The sequence below is a fragment of the Micropterus dolomieu genome, linkage group LG15 (assembly GCF_021292245.1).
Source record: "Micropterus dolomieu isolate WLL.071019.BEF.003 ecotype Adirondacks linkage group LG15, ASM2129224v1, whole genome shotgun sequence".
Classification (NCBI taxonomy): domain Eukaryota; kingdom Metazoa; phylum Chordata; class Actinopteri; order Centrarchiformes; family Centrarchidae; genus Micropterus; species Micropterus dolomieu.
This window is the reverse complement of record NC_060164.1, coordinates 21,588,609-21,610,481: the sequence shown is the minus strand read 5'-3', so window position 1 is coordinate 21,610,481 and position 21,873 is coordinate 21,588,609. Positions and strand designations below refer to the sequence as shown.

Below are 21,873 nucleotides of genomic sequence, written 5' to 3'. Positions count from 1 at the left end.
AGCCCACCTTCGAGGCTCACCTGCCAAACACCAACGCCGCGTCACTGGCCGAATAGTTTTTTTCGATAGCTGAGAGTCTAAGCAATACGGTTCTCTCATGTGCGACGGGGTGTCACAGGGTTTTGATGTAATTTTTGGGCCTATACATGGAACCGTCCATCCAGGCTTGGGTCAGCTTCACTATTTCAACTGTGGCTTGGCCCGCTCACAGAGCCCTCTGGTCCCACAGTCACACAGACTGCTGCATCAACAACGGCAGAGGAAAACACAGCTGTAAGGTTTTCATACCACTTATCTGTCTTTACATTCTGACTAATGCTGAAATATTTTAACTTAAATAAAGAGACAGCTGTATGTGGGTCGCTGTGTGTGTGTCACATTGAACATTACATCGCCGCAGTTGTGTGCGCCGTTGCTATGACGACTAGCTACATTGAGGGGTACTGTCTCTGGGTACTATGTGCAATGGAAAACGGAGCACGGCGGGCCAAAACCAAGTCGAGGCGAGGCGAATTGAGCTGGTACTGGTAATAGAAAACCGCATTGGTCTTATATTGAACTTTTCTTTTAGGAAAATTTCAAGTGTACATCGGACGAGAACATCAATAATGGACAATTCTGCTAAACCCAGGATTACAATTAAATAAACCATTTTTTAAATTCTTGCTTTCTGCAATATCTGCACATGGCAACTACAATATGGTTAAGGTTATGGATAAATCGTGGTTTTGGTAAATAAAATATAATTAGGGAATGGTGAGGCTTAGCTTGGCAATTATAATTCAAAGGGGAAGTGCAGCAATTTCACACAATAAAGTCTGTTCACAGGTGTTGGGGAGTAATACTGCACATGAGAAAAAAGTTGCTCCAGAGGGAATTGTGTGAAATCGTCTATTGAGGCTAAAGACTTAGAGTTTAAAGTTTGAAAATTAAAATTGAAAAAGAAAAACGGGGCTGTTGAGTTAGAAACAAGTGTAGTACTGTAGGTTGCTCCTAATCTCTGCTTGAGGCTAGCGACTCGCTGCTACATTAGCTGCTACTGGCATAACACACCCAACTCGCCAACTGAAATGTCTGTGACCGCGTTGCATTGTGGGTGATGTATGCACCAGGTTTTGAAAGGAAGGAAGAAGAATGAATAGAATAAAAGAGATGACCTCTCTGGTTCTGTTGCATCAAGTTTGAGTTGACCTACTCTTATGTTAGGGAAACGGTTAAAAAACAAACTTAAAATTTAAGGCGGAGTAGGCAATTCTGGGGAAATCCAACATCCTGACAAACCATAATATAGAGCAAACAACAACACAGCAAGTAATCTAATTAACATTAGCTAGTTGTGGGTTAACTCTCACTACAGTTGCTGTTGTGAAGGTAACATGAAGAGAGGACGGTTTCCCAGTGGCAGCACACCAACTCCAGAGAGCGACACTCACAACTGAACTCTCCTGCGACTATAGCTAACATCACAACAGCATGTCTGGGCGAACTAGAAGGTAAGCTGAGTGTCCATGGGCAAGACATGTAACGTTACCTGACACACAGGTCATGGCTGGAATAGTGCTGTGTGCCGGGGTCCGGGCCGCTTTGTGTGTTTGTCATTTACAAGGCCAGGGCTGAGTACAAACACCAGGGTTTTTTTCACAGCTAGCAGACCGCAAGATATTCACTGATTTTGACAAAAAGATGTGTTTTGGATTACAATCCCTTACCCCACCTTTAATTGCATTGCCTGTTACAGGATGCAAACTCTTAAGGTGGTTCTGCTTGGTCTCATACAACATGTACCATAGCAAACGGCGTCAGTTTTGTTAGGTAGCCTACTGTGTACAGCAGCTCATTTGTTGATCCCAGCCATTAGGTGTGTGTCTTAATCTGAGTGTGTAAATGTAGAAATGTTACTGGGTGTAAGTGTCGGCAGCAATCCCACACACAGCAACAACAAGGCTTTGGATTTCTCCCCAGAGGCCTGTTAATGAATATTCAACTGTCCTTCTTCACTATTTCTTCCTCACTTGCCTCCTCCTTCCCTTCCTGTCACCCACCCTCCCTCCATTTTTCCCTTAGCTCTTTGCGCATTCCCTCTGCAACACCCCCCTCCCTAACCCACCCCCTGTCTTTCTTTCTCATTTTCCTCCTCATCCTACTCACTTGTTCGTGCTCATTTGGATGATCAAGTTAGAATTATCAGTCATGTTTTGCTCAGAGCTCTGGCATACAGTAAAATAAAAGAGTGGAGGAGGGAAGACAGAGTTCCCCAGAGGCTGCAGGGGGCTGCAGTGTCTGAAGTGCTTGTAGATCAGATTAAAATGTCTAGTTTAGGGAAAAGGCCTGACTGCATACATACCGACTAGTTATAGGAAGGATAAAGTGAAAGCTGGAACATCTTCAAGTTTAAAGGATAAGGCTTTTGTTATTGTCAACAAATCCCATTAAAAGACCAAAATGCATTACTTTGTCTCAACTTTGCTTCCTGTCAAGGACTATTTTAATGCTCAGATTTGGTGAGCTGAGTATTTACAGCAACAGGACTGTGTAATTGGGATCTACTCAAAACTAACGATGCCCATGTTCACTGATGTTTTTTAAATACCTTTTGGACAACAATGGCACATAAACTATATCGGGGTTTGGCTACACAGACAATACTGGTAAGTAGGATAATTTCATTGTTGGTTTTGGTGTGTTCATGGGATTTGTTGACAATAAAGAAAATATGGACTATCACTAAACGTATCCATAAAATATATCAGAAAACTCCACTGAGCAAAATTGCATCAGCCAAGTGATTGTTGCAACTGTATTTTATGAACCAAAACTGTCTTTAGTGAACAATAATGATAACATTTAAAATGTACATTTAAACTGTTTGTTTTATATTTGCCTCCTATATCCAGGAAAGCTTTTTTGAATGTTGTACTTCTATTTGTAACACTTTGATACCACCACTACTACTGCTACTACTATTAATTAACAGTAAATACCATAGGTTTTCTTTTATTAGTACCTGTTTTATGTTGAAAGAGTCCTTCCTCATGCTTCTTGTGTAACTTTAACTTTCTGCCTTTGTATGTTTTCCTGCCAGTTTTGATTGTCTGCCCCACCCTGATTAGTTTCCCTTGTGTCTAGCTGTCCTCCCCTCACTTGTGTATTTAAGCTGTGTGTTTATATTAATGGGTATTACATGTACAGTTGGACGTAGACAAATTAAACACGACATCAGAAACTACGTTTTACTGACTCACAATTACAAGTGTACAAAGTTTTAAAGCGCTAGCATGTCTGTAGAGATAGTTCGTTTCACATACACCAGGAGAAATGCAAACAATTTTTGTGATCTCCATCTTTATGGGAGGTAGTCTACTAGAAATCAAACCGGTGCCTTTCTTTTTTTAAATAATCTACACAGTGTTCATGACTTGTATGACATCGCTCCAAGAGACATTGAAGCTGTAGGCACTTTGTATACCTCCTCTATGAGCATCCAACAACGCAACAGAGAAAATATATCAAAAACTAAACTCCAGTGATTTGATGAGACCGCTTTGGGTTAACAGTAGGACTGTTGCTCAGAGCCCTTCAGAGTCCTATACATGTGAGAAACTGGTGGAGACAATCGTTTCATGCCCACACATCTGATTCCCAGTATACAGTGATGGCCCGCAGAAATAAGGCAGCGTCAGATGATATAAATCATGGAGGAGGTGTTGCACAAACGCACGCACACACACACACACACACACACACACACACACAGAAACATACACACTTGAACACACAGTGCTATGTAGTGCGTGGGAGGGAGCTGTCATATCCACTGTTAGATAATCAGATGAAGGTAAGGCTGACTTCAGATTATTTGGTGAAATCGTGAAGTAAAACACAATAAGCTCATGACACTGTTTTAAATACAACTTTTATTTTCTAGATACGGCTTATGCTATTCCACACTGAAAGTAAATGCCGCCTTTTCTCTACACTCATTCAGTGAGACCGAGTGGTATCAACGACTCGATAGGGACATATTCGCTAGAGTCTCTAGGATCGTAAATTGCAGCCCATTAAGCTGCATAAAGAGCCCAGATGTACTCTTAAATGCTTATTTGGAACAATGTGACCATTTAGAAATTGGCAAAGGTAGGTAATAGATTCACTCTAATGAACTCTACACGACAGTTTGAAACCTGAATGAAAAAAGATTTACTGAATGACATTCAACGAGCTGTCTCAGTGCAGCTCAGCAGCAGACAGGACAGTGGTCACTCCCTGAGACACACACACACACACACCTCAAACCCATACAAGTGTTGTGATGTCACTGGTCAGCGTGACAGAGGAGAGGCTCTTAAAAGATATGTAGAGCAGCCATGAGCCAAGTTGAAAACATTCTTGAAAAATGAGTCACTTTCTTCAGCCTCAATGGCTCCACAACACTGCTGTTACACTATCATCACTGCGAGGAGGTTTAGCTTTTAGAACATGTTATAAGTATTATGCATACAAGTTATTATTGTGTGCAGTAAGATTTCAGGGGATCTCCTGTTAGTTTTGTTGTAGGAGAATTTCCATTCTTCTAAGTATATGATCATTTCATGTAAATCCCATGATGTTTTTGCACAAGTCCTGTTCTAATCATACACAACTGAATTACTGTGAAAACACAAATGAAAACTCTGTCTTGGTATGCACAGTCTTTAATTATAACAATGCATCATATATAATAAAATTATTATCTATAGCAGTTAAACAAATGTACAGGAGTGGAAGTATAAAGTACCATAAATTCAATAAACTCAAATAAAGTATGCCTCAAAATTGTACTTAAGTACAGCCAGTAAATGTACTTATTTATCTTCCACCACTGTAATTAATGTGTATCATTTAGCATAATCCTTCAATCAATACTAATGTGTCAGTGGTCTTGGAAGCTCTCAATGCACTCATTGCTGGAGGGTTTATTTCTCTAATGTTAAATAATGCTGTGCCTAGTGATGAGGCAGGAGCTATCCAAACAGGAAGACAGGACAGTGAATTATTCCTAATGAGAGGGAATTACCTCACCAAAATGAAGCCTATTGAGGCTGTGGATGTGTTACAAAGAAAGAAGATACAGAATTTTTGTATCTCAGTTTTCCTTCTGTGCTGACCACCTCACTTAACCTCCCATGTCTCACTATTTCGCCACTTAATTTGCCTCATCTTGCTGTTTTATTAAACAGCATGCTGTTCCAAAACCCCTCACCACACAGACATGAGTTACATTCCAGTAACGCACCGGTACGTAGGGCTGGCACCTCGACATTTTACTCTTTGGCGTACTGGGACTTCTCCCAAGCTGTCGGTACTTCTCCTCTGCCCTCTCCATATCAGGTACTCTGGACGCTACGTGACGCTCACCTGTTCTCTCGTCTGCGGAGAGAGACGAGGGAGAAGAGAAGCTCGGGTGCCTTTCCAGCAGCCGTGTAATGAATGTAGCTCGTAAATCGTCGCTTGTCGTGAACCGACCAATCACAGCCTGGATGGGGCGGGACATTTAAAAGTATTGACAGATAGGTGTCATTTACACTGGGGACGTCAGAATCAAAATGTCTCCATCACTTTTTTGAAAAACAGCTTATAACAAGAAATGTTGAATAACAACATTATAAAGCAATGAAACTGAAATATAGAAGAAACAAATGTGCATTGTCCAAAAGCTGATTACTGCATTATATTCCATTATATTTTTATATTTTGAATTGTCACCTGTAACCTTAATTTTGTTCCCCTTCATATAAATAAAGACATTTCCTCCATAAATTGGTGTTGAGAATGCAAGAAATTAAGTACTAGTTAATGCACAAAGTCGTTAATGTTATAATAGTTTCATCTTATGGTTGAGGATAGTGTGGGGGGAGGGTTCACACACCTATTTTTTTTCCACTTCAAGCACTGTATATAATGAGTCTGAAAATATTACAAAATTGCTTAAAAATGTTGCTAATAGAATGTAAAATTCCCTGAGATTGCCAAAAACATCCAAGTTCCTAGAAAAAAAGAATACCTCAGTCCTCTCTCCTTTTCACTCTACATGACCTCACCACTTTACATCCAATCATGACTGCCCATTGAAATGACTAGGCCCCTGACAGGATCCTGTAAATGGGTCCTCCGCAAATCTGCTTTACTCATGTCAACACACGCTGTGCTCTCTCTCTATTTCCTACATAAACACAGACATGGCCTACTGCATGCAGTGCACTTTTGATGAAAATAAAAATAAAATTTGGTTATCTTTGCTTTTATTTAGGATGAACATCATTAGTACTGGACTGCATGAGCCCCCCTAGCAGCTGGGCCCCAGAAAGCTTCCTCCTGAGGTCTACCAGACCAGAGGTTGAAAGGGGTTACAAGATAAGTTTGAGATTTTGTGAGATGATAGGGAAAAAAAGAAAATTATATTTACTTTTTCTAATCTTTGCTTTCTTCTGATGCAATATCGGATAGTTTTCCTTAGCCTACTCAAATGAAACAGGTTAAAGGGGAAACCACTTTTTGGTGAATTGTTCACCAACTCATCAGCATTTGCAACTTGTGGCAAGGGGTTTGCAAGTACACACTGCTTCATTTTTAGGGGTCACAAGCCGGAAAGTTTGGGAACCGCTGCTCTATACCACCGTTCCCACTGTTACCACCCACCCTTCAACCTTCCACTCCACAGCGTGTCCAAGATTCGCTTGACAGGTACATCAGTGAGAAACACAGCAATTCAGCAATTAATACGATGGTACCTCTGCACCCTCTCTAATTAGACTTTCATATCAGAGTGGCACCCTGTGATTATGGTGCACTGCTCCTGTGCTCACTGCAAACACTCATTAATCGCCAGCAATGCTCTCTAAACACTGTTCCAGATATACACTCACAGTTCAGAGGCAAGGCAGGGAGATAAAGAAGAGAAAGGAGATGCACATGTTTGCATTAACACATATTGAACATGTTAAATACATTGTACTGTTTTATTTAGCAAAGAGCTAGAAACATCACATAGGATTAAATTATATTATTAAAAAATTCTGTCTCCCAGCGTTAGTCTGTTTTATTAAGAATATGCATATTGACCTTTCACTAATGCTGGCAACAGAGAACAAGACCAAAATGCAGACACACAGGTAGAGAACGAAGGTTTAAAGGGAAATTCTTTCTGAAAGGGAGGCAGGGTTACAGACTTGAACAAGCAGGCAGAAACAGCAGGAACACAATGGCCACAAAGCAAATTAACGATTTGACAAACCAAAGAGGGTGAACAGCCTTCTATTTATAATAGGGAACTAATGACTGAACTGAGAACAGCTGTGGATGAAAATGGCTAATCACCAGGTGATTGACAGTGGTGGGGAAACTTAATGGGAGAGGTGAGGAACGGCCTGAGTCCTGGGTCACATTGGCTGTCCTCTGGTTGTGTGGTTACTAATGTAGTGGTTCAGTGTTTTTAAAATGGATCTGCATGGAACTGCAAATACATACAGTATGTAAAGAACCACAAATGTCATCATATAGTTTTGTAATAGTATTGTATCTAAAATTTTTGTCCCTCCTATTTTTCTTTTTGAAGTATCCCTGAACATTGTTGTCTTACTGTCCAGCCACAATAGTCCAGTAGGGAGAAGATCGGAGTTGACAAAAATGTTGATGGTTGTCTAAGTCCCTTCAATTATTACCCTGTGCTCAAAGCAAAAAGCTTCACATGTAGCAGCAAGTGCGCTGCATAAAATTTGGCCCGGTTTTGCACCTCAGGGTAACTGTACATGGAGTTTAGGATGCCGTACATTATTGGTGAAGGCTGTTGGGGCTGTATGCAGCCTGAAAGAAATACCTGCAGACAATAGATAGGGCTGTCAGAATTCACTGCAAACTTTGTTTTTCAGGTAATATTTTTATTACAGTTAATCTCATAAAAGACAGTAGAATTAAATAGCAGTTGAAGACACAACAGTGAAGCACAGAGCTCAGGTACAGTATCTAGAAGGAAATTGGAAATGATTTTAGGTAGTGTTAATGCATACATGGAACACAGAGCATTTATATTTTTTGTTATGCTACCATTGGCATGGAAAGCACAATAACCAGTTTTTGGGCTCATAACTGGTGACACCTTTCATGTTACAGGTAGTCATTTGACCCATTATTAATATAAAAATATTGATTAAATTAGTTAAGTCTGCTGATGAAGATCTTGTGATATGAATAAAATGCTCCAGAACAGCTACTACATGGATCTTGGTGGTGGTGGTGAGATTATTTTCTAAGGTGAACAGTAAACTTTGAATTTCAACTGTACAAAGTAGTTTGTTATGAAGGACAAAAGAAACATATGAATATCTAATGCATCATCTAAACAAAAATATGTTATATGATTCTGAGCAACGAAACATTTGTTGCTAACATAAGCTCGTCACATTACCTCACTGGAGTGTGTGCAGCAGTAATCACCCACATACACACATCCGTACTTAAACATGGTGCCAAGAGGATATATTAATACCCCTCATGAGATATTCATGAAAGCTCAGATAAACCTTTACAGTACAGCCGCCCATTATATAACACATATAATTCCCTTTTTCTTATACAGTGATGCTCCAGCTTATAGTCAAAATCCCCAAAACTGCATATGAGTCAGATCGAAGCAGATCCCTACTGCCTGGTCCAGATGATAAACTAAGGTAGCAAATCAGGTCTCTGCTATAAAGGCTCTTTGAACACATATTTTTGTCTCTTTTTGGTATTTATTTTAGTTTGTTTTTTTTCTTGGTGAAATTGCATTTTGATAAATTACTGTGAGATTCGGATGACAGTTTTGATTGTGAAAAGGTAAAACATTTTGGAAACATGTGAACATTGCGACCATAATTATGATGATCGTGGTTTTCATAAAGAAGCTTTGTCAGCAGTTTGAAGGCAGATGGATAGAAGCAAGACAAAAAGGAAGGCATGTGCATTTAGCTGTGAGGGTGATAGCCTATATGCAAATACACTGTCACAGGGAAACAGTCTTAAGGATAATACTAACAGTGCTATGTTACACCAACTGGACATTTGAGGTGAATAGTAAAAATAATGTGTCAGGGTTTTGGCTTCTTATTTCTACATTTTTAACCTATTATGTGTGCCCTTCAATATATCTCAGAGACATTAAAGTGCCCTGAGAGGCAAGTGAGAAAATAAATGTGGTGGTTATCCATTTTCCAATTCTCTTTACATTCCGACTGCAATCAATAAATAAAATGCAAAAGTCAAAACAAAATTTGGTATCTGTGGCTGTTGCAGGACATTGTCTGGTCTACCTGCCTGTGGCTTTGGAGCAGGGCCTCAAAGGTGGGATTTTTTCTGTTGAATTATTTCACAATCTAGCTGTCTCTTACTAGTGTCTCTATACTGATACCTACCCCAGCTTTAAGAACAGATGAATTAAAGGTTTTGCCAGGGTAATCTTTCTAAGTTACTTAATTTTTTATTTCATCTGTGATCATAATTTCTTCCTGATAAAATGCCAAATAAAATACATTTCTAGCCAAAAGAAAGACATGAGAAAAATTATCCTGACAAAAAAACTTTCCACTAGTTTCACTTGTTTTCAACTTTTTATATACAGTTTATGGTTTTCACAGATTAAAACCAAAAAGTAACTTTTTCAAAACATTTTTCACATTTTTCAAACAAGTTAGCTTGGATTTTTTCTCTCACTTGCCTCTCAGGACTTCCATAGTAACTGAGAATGAAAAATGTAGTGTAACATGTACAATCTTGTCCCCAGAAGTGCCAAAGGTATTTAAATTGCCTCAGACAAATGTCACATTTCAATGAATCTGTTCTGTTTCTGTTTCAAGACAACATGTCAGTACCATAAAATACATTACATTTATTCATTTAGCTGACGCTTTTATCCAAAGCAACTTACGGGTGCTATAAATTTCAGAGGTCGCACACCTCTGGAGCAACTAGGGGTTAAGTGTCTTGCTCAGGGACAGAATGGTGTCTCACAGTGGATTCAAACCTGGGTCTCTCACACCAAAGGCATGTGTCTTTTCCACTTTTCCATAGGCAAAGTTTATGCCTATGTTCAAGGATCAAGGATATCTGTGTCCCTGAGGGGCAATTTATTGTACAGACAGCCATCAACACACAACTTATTATTGTGGAAAGGCTTCTGTGTTAAAAACTGCAAAACTAAAGATTAAAGAGTAAGTGTAGACACATACTGTATAACTGTTTTGACAGCATGCGTTTGTGAACGAATTTGTATGAACTGCAGGTTGTTACATAAGAACACTTTTGTTGAATATGATTTATAAAATGATTTTTAGTAGGAATGTGTGAAACAAAATTCCTTCATTCAAAATCATTATGTGTTCCTGGTGCCACATTGTGAGTTGTGACTGGATGCCCTCTTTTTCGGGGGAGGTCCTGTTTAGGAAATGAAAACCACAATGTGGTGGGCATGCAGCTCATTGCTTTGTGCCAATATTAAAATATTGCGGCAACACATCTCACTACAAGATTTGGTCTCATCGAAGGATGCTGCTCTTATCAGCTGTTCTGGAGTCAGCTTTACCTATAGAATACAGAAGGGAGAGGTGATTAAACTGAACCTGGATCTGTAGCTCCTGGTACACCAGAAAAGATCTCGCGTTGCTTACATCCTACCTCTACCACTACTGCCAGAGAGGAGAAAGTAGAAAGAGGTCTTACTCTGCCAAAATACAGCAGGGGAACTTAGACGAGTACCTCACTCCCCATCCAGGGGGGAGACACAACAGTCACTAAGTTAAAAAAAATACATGAAAAACACTGCCAAGGTGGTCAGAAAACTACTCTCCCAGAATGCTGAGCCAAGGGTGAACCCCATGTATGAAAATAGACAAAAAAGATCAAAATCACCCACAGGAAATAACAGTGCAAATGGTCAATATTAATATGGTCAGTAAGGTAATTCTTTAAGAAAAGACGACAAAATTAAAGCCCCAGCACACGTGTTTCACCCACTTTCTCTCAGCTTGGCTAAGAAGCCACACTAACAGCATAGCTCTGGGGATGCTAATGTCGATCCAGCAGTTGGTTCACCGCTTTGGTCCAGACTGAAATATCACAAAAACAATTGGTTGGATAGTCATGAAATATGGCACATCAGTGTTCACCGTAAAATGAATTATAATAGCTTTGGTGATCCCTTGACTTTTTCCTCTAGTGCCCTCATCAGGTCTAATTATTTATTTTTCCAATACTTTGGTTTCTAACCAAATACCTGCAAAACTAATGACATTCTAATTAGGCTCAGCTGTACTTTATGTTTCTTGATAATTAAGTGTTTGTCTTGTTTTTATACTCAAAAGAATTTCCTTGGATTTCAGTTATTTAAAAAAAATTTGTTTTGACCTTTCACTTCAAGGACCACTTTTGTGTTCTAACATTAGATGTACAATAGACATTGTAGGCTGTTGATCATTGTTGTTATTATTTATATATTACATAATAGTAGTTCTATATTAATTATTACATATGGTTTAAATATATTTTTCATATATTTTTTTATTGCAAATGTTTCTATTTTATATCTATGATTCTCAGAGCAACTTAAAACTGGAGTCAAATTCCTCTTATGGCCTATGTGTAGACTTGGCCAATAAAGCTCATTCTGATTCTGAAGTAAAATACATTATGAAAACATAGACTGATTTAGAAAAATGTCATAACCCTAAAATATGACATGAAGCCAGACAGTGATGGTTAAAGCCCACTTTTGCAGACTGGTTTTAAGGACAGAGTGGCTCATCATCTCAATAGAGGATCTTTGTTACTACAGCTACGCTCCCCTCCTTCCTCCTCCCCTCCCACTCCCTGCTCCTCTCTCTGAGCTCGAGCTTCTCTTCCCCCTCTCTTTGCCTTCACGAGCTCTCCTCCCGAAACCTGCGCGAGGCAGCCACTGAAGCGCGAGCCGATTCCCCCTCTCCCCGTCACTCCAGTCAACATGGCTACAGTTGTAACCTCGACCAGATTCACAGACGAATATCAGCTGTACGAGGAACTCGGAAAGTAAGCGACCGTCACCACCTCTGCTGCTGCTCTTGTTGCATTCAGTCTGTGTGTATGTGTGTGTGTGTGTGTGTGTGCGCGCGCGCGCGCGCGCGTGTGCTTGCACGTTTTCCCCCTCTCTACTGCTGCTGCCATTGTGCGCGTTTACTTCAGTGTGTTGACAAGGCTTGAGAGGGGTTGTCAAAAAAATAAACAGGGAAGGGTAGCAGAACCACATAAGCAACATTAAGCTGTAGGCAGGGTCATGTTTGCGTTACAGAAGCTCGTGTTTAATCTTGCGCATTTAAACATGTATCGCACCATTATGTCTCTCTTTGTAACAGAAAAGGTGTGAAACAAGCGCTTATAGGAGCAACTTGTTTGTCAATGTGTCTACAAACTCGTTTGCACGGACCCGTTGCCTGGTGGCATCCTCGGGCTCGTGCTCAATCATTCAGCTCTGTTTTTGTGCATTTCTGAGCAGACTGCAGGGCTGCTGTATGTCATGCCACAAACACACACAAATACAAAAATTAAGACTGTTGCGGTTGCACATTTTGGCTATGCGCTACCCCTCTTGCATTCCGGATTAAAACAAGAGAGGACACATAGGTTACAGTGTACATCCTGGCTACAAAGCCACTTTTGTAACGTCTTATCTCTGCTTGTGGCTAATAGAGCTGCTCCACCTACCAATACAGTCGTCAGAACGAGTTTAAAGGAGGCATCTGTGTAAAACAAAAATGCTGCCAGGCTGAGAAGACACAGTTAAATGTTAATTGTATCTTTCAGTGGCTTCAATCTCACTTTCAAGCCCCCTCCCTCCTCCTATAGAGCACTGGTAGCTAGGATCACTGATCACATGTCATACTCAGAATATCAGACTGTGTTAATTATGCATGTGACTTCTTTTCCCCTTTCTTTAGGTGTATGTGATTAATGCCTTTCCAAGTTCAGCAGCACAGACGTGCCCTTTCCCCTGCGATGCACAAATGTGATAAGAGTTTTGTTGAGAGTTTTATTTCTTTAAAGTGGTTTCACTGATCTGTCATCTGTGTCATCGATTTCTTCTGCTCCAGGGGTGCCTTCTCCATCGTTCGCCGATGCGTCAAGAAGTCCACCGGCCAGGAGTATGCTGCTAAAATTATTAACACAAAAAAGCTCTCAGCCAGAGGTAAGTGCAGCGGATACACGTGTTGTGTAGCTCAGCATCATAGAAAATGAGAAAAGTGAATTTATGCAACAACAGTAGACTGCTGTCCACACTGCTGAAGCGTCTCCGGGAAGTCTCTCCAACTGCAGGTTTGTTAGTTTATTTCCTGGAGAGCAGCGATCCAGAGGCTCTGTCCCAACCTTGTCAGCAGAGATTCCTGAAAAGCCGGAGTTTACTTGGCAGAGCTTGGCTGCTGTGGTTTAAGTTGTAGGGTGCGGATCAGCGAGCTCTGTCAGTTGTCTGCAACCATTTTTGGTGTGTTATAGTTACTGTTGCACCAGCTTGACCTTTAGCCTAAAGTATCCTCAACTCTTACAGCAGCTCTTAGGGTGAAATAAAGGAACATTCTGCTTTACACCTTAGTAGATCTGGCCATGGTTTGTATTGGTTATAATAACACTGTACTTGCAAAGTTAATTGCAGAAATCTGGGAATGCAGCAATTTTGCTAAAAAGAAGTCAAAAGGTTTTAAAACCACTTCCAAAGTTGAAACTCTTATTTCTGAGGGTCCTGGAAATACTTTGAAATCAGTCGGAAGTGCTGGTAAATTACTTAAAAAAACCAAAGATAGGCAAAAAGTTTTTTGTCCCTTAAAAACAGATGCTTAATTCTGTGACTGTGTAACGATAATAAATGAGTCCAGTGTTCCTGTCCAATGATAAATTATTACTAATTATTAAAATTAGTATTATTGCTATTATTATTAAAAAGTGACAGACTAACATGTAATTTGTTCCAATTAGTTCAGACACAACTCATGTAGCCTATCTTAAATGGCAAGGACATTAATAGATTAAAATGACAAATGAATTAGATAAAATGCTGTATCATTTTCAACTTGTGGACTGCTGTTGTTACCTGGTGTAGGCCAAGCCCCTGCAGTTTATGCTTGCAATCCTGCCCCACCAGTTCTGTCCTGCCTGCTTGTCAGCACATGTTTACATTTTTTTCAGGTAAAAAGCTTTGTTGCCTCATCTGAGTGACAAGTGAACATTACAAGACAGGTGTGTTTTACAGAGTTAGCAAACAGCCAGTCAGTGAATTTTAGGAATGCCTCTCGCTGGAGTGCAAAGCCCCGCATGTTGTGCATTTACAGTGACAATTTCCAAATATTTCTGTCCTATGTTTGAATGACAGTCCTATTTCCAACATTTCAGATACTTCAGCTATAATCTCAAAATAATGAGCTAATCTGGATAAAATCTTGTCTGATCATCCAGCTACTCGTGTGTTTTTTCCTATATTTCAGTAATCTCTTTGTACAGTGTAACTTTCAGAAATGATAACCAAAACTATGAAAATAAGACCCAAGTTGCAATAGCCTGGACTGTTTAAATCCGTGTCAGTTCAGAATTATGAAGTTTGCAATTACTGGCAGCCTGTGCATGTGTGTGTGTTCGCATGCAGAGGTTTAACACATGTTGAAATACCACCACCCGTGCTTCTGGATTTGTGGTAGACTTGTTGTCAGTGGCATTAGTCTGCCTGTTACACTGCGTGTGTGACATAGCAATCCTTATGCCATGTGGCTGAATCCAAAAGCATTTGTGTCTGTTGATTGTGTCTGTCACAAGTGTTTGTGTTTGCTCATGCTTTCCATTGATCCTCCACCGTGTCTCCTTTTGTCTTGGTGTGTGAACATGTTGCAGACTCTGTGTGTGCTACATATTTGTCCAATTAAGCGTCAGTCCAGGACACCAAAGGTTGAGTGATGATATGAGCTGCAGATCAGGGCCACTTCTGGACAGATTGGGCTGCTCTTTTCTCAGGGGATGAAGGCTGAATTGCTCTGCCTCCACCTCTGTCTCTCCTCCTATCCTATCTCTCGCAAACACCCCCACCCATGTTATTTCCCTTCCTTTTTGTGTTTTTCACTCCCCCTCCCCATTTCTCCCTCCCTTCTCTCTAAACAAAAAGATTGATTTGAGGAAAGATCTTAAAAACCCTTCTCACCAGGCAATTTGATCTATAGTGCGTGCGTGCTTGTGCGAGGAGGGCTGTGTTGGCAGTGGTCTGGTGTTAGTAACCCGGCAACAGCATGGGTGAAACTCCTCATCCCATAGGCTGTCTGGCTGTGTTCTGTGTGTTTGTGTTTGTGTGTGCGTCTCTGGGTCGTGGTCACAATTATCACACACCCACACACTGCTCTTTTCTCACTTAAAACACAAACAGTTGCACACATTTTCTCTCACCTACTTAGTTCTCATACTTAATGTGCACAAGGCCTGTCAGTATACAGTTTCACATTGTGAAATACACACACATTAGTCTCCTCCAGTGTGCAGTGCCCTTAATCAGGGCTGAAATATGCTGGTGCTGCTATTGTGTTTTTCACAAGCATGACAAGCATGTTCTCCATCACTCATTTTGTTCCTTTTGGATCCCAGTTAGCACCAGCAAGAGCATTGAATGTTCGTAATAAACCATTGACTATTAAATAACTTTCACATTTTCTCCCAAACTGCACCACGTTTCAGGGCCCTCTCTCTCACTCAAACAAATCTCAAAATAAAGTAAGTAACTGTGGTGGTGGTAGTCAGGGGGTTATATTTGTGTTTTAGTGTTTACTCAGACATGACGTGTGTAGGGCTTGGATAAAATATTAAAGATGATTATCGCAATATAATTTTCCTCAATAACAAAAGTTAATTAATTTGAATCACGTACAAATTGGCACTTAATTTTTCTATTAAGATATTTTGTTAAGGAAAAGGGACTGAAAATAGATTTTACTTCATTTTGTTAATGCGTATTTGCGGAGATTAACTGTTTTGAATGTTCTACCACAGATTTATTATATTAACCATCTGGTTTCTTCAACTTTCACTCAGGAGCAAAAATCTGCCTTTAAACTTGAAAGAAATAATGATTTGACATTTATTGTGATAATTGTCAAAATTGAATGATATGAATTTTTTTATTGTGATAACATTTTTTGGCCCTACGTTCACGTAAATTTGAGCGGCACAGAATCAGATACTTGAAACTTCAGCTCTCGGTGCATCTCTAATTGTTATTGTCATTACTGATTGACCACAAAAACAATCCCAATTTTTAGACATGCAGAATATGTCAGGGCTGCGCAGCACACATATAGTCCTGCTACTAGCAGTACTGCAGCAGCTGGAGGTTCAGTGCCTTGCTCTTTGGCACAGCTGAAAATGAACAAATCCACACATACTGTACATGTTTAGTCTGATCTCTGCTTGTGTGATCCGTTTATGTTTTAAAACACTGAATCTACAGTGTATCGGTTTTGGTGGTTTGATGTCTGGGGAACTTTGAAGTATCGCTTAGTCTTTTTACGAGGTGTGTGTGTTTGTGTTTGTAGGCAGGATTAAGCCCTATTCTGTGAGGCTCAGAGAGGGCACGCTGGCTGGCGGTGAGGTCAGCGATTATGGCTTGGTTGTGTGGCGTCACATGCATGCACACAGTCGCTGAAGCGGATATTCACACATGCACACGTGGTCTGTCACTTCCACTGACATTCACACACGTGTGCATTGACACAGACACACATTGTTAAGATCACGTTCACTTACTGTGTTTTTATTTGAATTTTATTGGCTAAGAGTCATATTTTCTATTTTGGATACATTTTCTCGTCAATGAACCGTTCATGGCGTTTTATCTTTAAACCAAAAGTCAATTCATTTTATACATTGTTAAAAATTATTCTTCAAAAAATGTAGAGATCATATTTAAGGGTTATGAAAGACCTGAATGATACACTAAACTGCATTTATACACCTGTACCAAAGATGCTCAACACATCCCCGACACTCTCAAACCCAGTGTAACGTTATCACTAAATAAAACTGTAACGTTACATGATCAACAATAAACCTGTAACCTGTTTGCAGCCGACGTTAATACTTCACCTGATGGCAGCCAGCGGGACATAAATGATTACGTTAATCGACCACCATAAGTTTGGCAAGTAAACTAATGCTCATTCAACAACAGTTGGAGTTAACCTCCGGTAGGTCGTAGCTACAGAAGCAAGCTAATGTTAGATGGCCAATGCTGAACTGAACATGTTTACTAACCTCAGGTTACTAAACTATTTTGCATTCAATGCTTCTTTGTTTGGGCCTTGTTGTATGAAGTTTTAAAGTGAAAGTTTATGATGAATGGCACAGCAGCTGCCGGTGTTTGTTGTCCTCTCTCACGTGTGGTCGCGCGCAGCTGATACTACGTGTTACGTAGGCAGGTTATAGGTAACGCACGGGGGGGAAAACAGCAAGCTCATCAGACATTTCCTAAAAATCTTAAGAGTCTGAGTCGAGTCTGAAGTCACTGTATGTGCGACTCGAGTCCGTGTCTCAAACTCGAGTCCCCATCTCTGACCTGCACACACCTTAAACATTTGATATTGCACACTATGAAAGGCAAAGCTTAGTGTATACCATACTATAAAGTTTAGTGTTGCAGCTAAACAATTGATGAACTGATTGATCTTTTCAAGATAAAGTTTGATATTTTGGGAAATACACTCATTTGCTTTCTGACGGGAGAGTTAGATGAGAAGATCGACAACAATCTCATATCGATCAAGTTAAATGGAGCCAGCAGCTGGTTAGCGGAGCTTAGCATAAAGACTGGAAGACGGGGGAAAAGGCTAGCCCGAATAATGAGCCTCACTAATTAAAATGTTATATCTTGTTTGTTTAACCTAATAACCCCCCACAAAACGGCAAATTGGTGTTTTTATACTTATACAAATACCGGCTTCTCTGATGTGAAAATGGTCCTGCAGTCCAAGGCCACTGGTAATGTAATGTAATACTGTATTTCACAAGTGACTCTAACATCCGTTTACAGAAGTAGGTGATGACAATTATTGATGGCAGAGGCAACTGTCTAAAAATCATGGGAAGCAGAAGTTGAGAAGGGAAGTGTGCTCATAAGCAAACTTATGTTACTTTTTCTTTAGTGGTGGAGGTCTCTCAGAGACTTTAGTGCACACTGATGAAAAGAGGAGATACAGTGGAGTGTTCTCCGCTCCGTGGCATTTGTGATGAGCCATGACTTCTGTTCGTCTCGTGTAGAGGCTCGAATCCATTTTGACCAAAGATAAAGCACCAGAAGTCAGTGGTTAGATTTGAAGAATACAGTAAAAGGAAGTGTAGGCGATATTTTCATATCTCCTTTTCTGACAGTAGATTCATTACAGTAACTCAGATCATTGTGTAGAAACCAAACCTTGCATATCTATTGTCAGCATTTGCTGACTCTGCTTTCGTCTCCAACTTTCCATTTATGGAGCTCATTGTCATCATCACCAGTCTTCTGCTTTTACTGAATCACTGATGATGATACTGTAAATCTACTTATTCACAAAACAGTAAATTTAGTGATGTCAAAACAGGTATTTCAGCTTTGACATGTGATGGAAACACCACCTGTGATAATGTGGCAAACACAACATCACCTTTTAAGCTTATATGGCAAACACGATGGCAAACAGTTGCTTATGTCCACGTCCAGCAGTTACAGAGCGACATTATTATTCATTTGAATGTAAGTAATGTAATCTTCACTCTCTTTTAGCTATACTTGCGGTCTCTACCAACTCCTCAGAGAAATATCTGTGTCTTTAGCTGCTAATGCGCTACTGTGTTCACCAGCTAGCTGCTGACTGTTTTTGTATGCTGTTTGGTGCTAAGCAGGTAGTGTGTATTGGGTTAAAAGCTTTTTTACTGAAAATAGGTGCATGCTGTGGCTGGAAATGACACTATGAGAGCGGTGAGAGTGAATCAATACTAGCTAAACAATGAGCTGAAACACGTTTTAAAGCTCCATGAAGCCGAGGGGAGCTGCAGATCCACGCATTTCACATTGTCATTCAATACGTTGTTACGCGGTAACAACGTATTGAATGACAATACGTGTGGTATGTAACAACGTATGGTCCGCGGTAACGCGGACCATACGTTGTTACATACCACAAGAACTGTGATTGGTCGGCTTGGTAACCTCACATTTCCTCCAAGCTCCCAGGAAGTACTCCATGCTTTTAAAGCCAGTTTTACAAGTGGCTGAACAAGCGGCTGTAAAACGTGAATACTTTCTTTTGAGCACAACCCCTTTGAAATGACGCGTTTTACTATCTGAATTTGATCCATTCAGTTGATAATATTTGAAAAGTCTAGAAGAGCCACACAATTATTATTTTACCTCCATTCAAGTTAGCAAAGGGCTAAACCAAAACTTAGCTAGCTTACCGGCAAAAGTCAATACAGTGGAACGGTATCAGTGTTGAGTCACTGCAGGAGTATAAATCCAGCGTCCCTCTCTGCTTTTGATTTTGCTCTCACCTTCTTCCACGTGAAATATGTGGAAAACACACCACAAAAAGATGTCCTGTGAAATGTTAGGCAACCAAGAAAAAAATTGTCACACCCAACAAATTTTTGCATACAGTGTAACCATGTGAGGCCGGTAACCTGTTGAAAGGTTTTGTTACAATGAAAAATCTCCCGATGTGTCGTACATGTGTCATGTGACTACTGTGACTGGTGTTTCCATTCATATCGCCTGAGGAAATGTTACCAGATTTACATTTAAAAATGTATACACATTCCAGCTTTGTTGTAGATTGGCACTTCTCCCAGTAAATGTAAACAGTTACTATGTTTAGCATTAACCAAACATTACAGTATGCTATTTTTAACTTGTGTCCAAAACTCAGGTCTTCCTGTATGTAAATGACACTGTATCGGTTAAAGCAAGTTGTTTGCCTGCTCAGTTGGTTTTTGGTGACAGGATTCACTCCACACATCTGAACCATTCCTGCTAGTTGTTAGCAACTGAAGTTGTGAACCAGTAATTAGACAAAATTGGTACTGAATGTACAAGAGGCAAGCCATTGCATTGATGTGTGTCTGAACACGGCCTCACTTCATCTTTCCCATGTTAGGATTCGTTTCAGGTGTGCTCTGTACATTTTCCAGCAGAAAGGGAAATTATTTATTTAGCAGTCATTTTCATTATTCTTTAATCTGGCAATTATTTTAAATCAATTGATTAAGTATTTGGTGTATAAGATGTTAAAAATAAAATACAATAATGAAAATAAAATGTCCATCATAAATTCCCAGACGTTCCCGTGGCTTTTTTTTGTCCGACTAACAAACCAAATTCCAAAGATATTCTGTTTTCTATCAAAGGAGATAAGGAAAACCAGCAAATAGTCACATTTGAAATGATTTCAAAAACGTTCAATCGATTATCAAAATAGTTTGCCATTCATTTTCTCTTGATCGACTTATCGATTGATTGACTAATCGTTTCAGCAGATTTAGTTGTACTGGTTACTGTCCATTAGTGGCCAACATCTCTTTAATAAATTTGCCCATGTTTGCTTTACACTAGTTTGCACTCCTAAGTGCCCATCCAAAGTAACGTTTGGTCTGTAATACCTGTGGTCAAGCGCTGTCATTTTTGATTGTTGATTCTAAGCGTTATTTAAAGTTGAAAGGCTTGTTGATCGACAGAAAATGTTTTGACAAGAAGTTTGATAACAGTTAATGGTTCCAGTCATTTTTCAAGTGAAAATACCAAAAACTCTCTGGTTCCAGCATCTCAAATGTTCGCTGCTTTTTTCAGCAGTTGATCGAATATCAGTTAATTTAATTCAGGCACAGTATTGAATGTAGGTCACCGGTGTTTGGGCAGCATTCAAAGCCCCAAACACAATCACTGTAGTTACGTGCATAGAACGGAAGAAAATAGACCTGAAGTTTAAAAATATGCGCCAATGCTTACTCGCATATAGTGTGAACCACCTGAAGTGAAACACGAGCTGTTATGCGGTCTGTGTAAACTGCTGTATTGATTAAAACAGGAGTGTATCTGTTCCATTAGGCGCATGTGGAAACGGATGACTGAAAAGTGCGACTGAAACGATCTCTGTGTTGATTGTGTGATCTATCTCGGTGTTTCATGTTATTTTTAGCTGCAATTATGTGTCACGTATTGTGTTGAACTGTGAAGGGAGTGTATTTTTACCCTGTTATTAGGTAAGGCCTTGTGATGTCAGGGAAAGAGAGAAGGAGCAAGAGAGAAAGGCTGGCGGCTCGCGTCCCGCTGTTAAATTATTGAGGTGCAAGGCTGCTCTGCTCTTACTGAACGTGGACAAGAGCTGAGGAGTGGACCCTCATACTGCTTTTCTTTGCCTCCTTTCTAAATCTGATTTTCTTTCATGTGTGCCCTTTCTCCCTCAACCACCATTCTTTATTTTTTTTTGTCCCTTTCTCTTTTTTACCACTTCTTTCCCCCTCTTTCTAGTCATCTTCACCTCACTCTACAAAGCCGCCAAATCGCAAGGAGACAACGTGTGTGTGTGTGTGTGTGTGTGTGTGTGTATTTTAGTGCACTTGCTGGAGGCTGATTGGCAGAGGGCAGATAAACGTAGCAGCGCTGCGCAGTGAATGTTTAATGTCACCAACTGTGAATATTTGATGAGAGTGAGAGAGTCATATGGAAAGAGAAAGATGCAGATATGGAAACAGAGAAGGAGACGGTCAGGGTTAAAAGCTCTAAAGCAGAAATAGTGCATTGTAACACATGCATGGTGTGAATTTTCCCACACATGCAAAACTTCCTCT

At 40.0% G+C, this 21,873-nt stretch overlaps 1 protein-coding gene across 13 annotated transcripts in view; it reads left to right on the top strand.

Moving 5' to 3' along the window:
* Positions 1 to 11,884: 11,884 nt before the first annotated feature.
* Positions 11,885 to 21,873, top strand: part of LOC123984419 (calcium/calmodulin-dependent protein kinase type II subunit gamma) — a 91,674-nt gene continuing 81,685 nt past the window's right edge. For all 13 annotated transcript variants that reach the window (XM_046071309.1, XM_046071305.1, XM_046071306.1 and 10 more), the window contains exons 1-2: positions 11,885 to 12,069; positions 13,128 to 13,222. In XM_046071309.1, the coding sequence (XP_045927265.1) occupies positions 12,005 to 12,069; positions 13,128 to 13,222 (160 nt within the window). In that variant the 5' untranslated portion in view covers positions 11,885 to 12,004. The remainder of the gene's footprint in view (positions 12,070 to 13,127; positions 13,223 to 21,873) is intronic.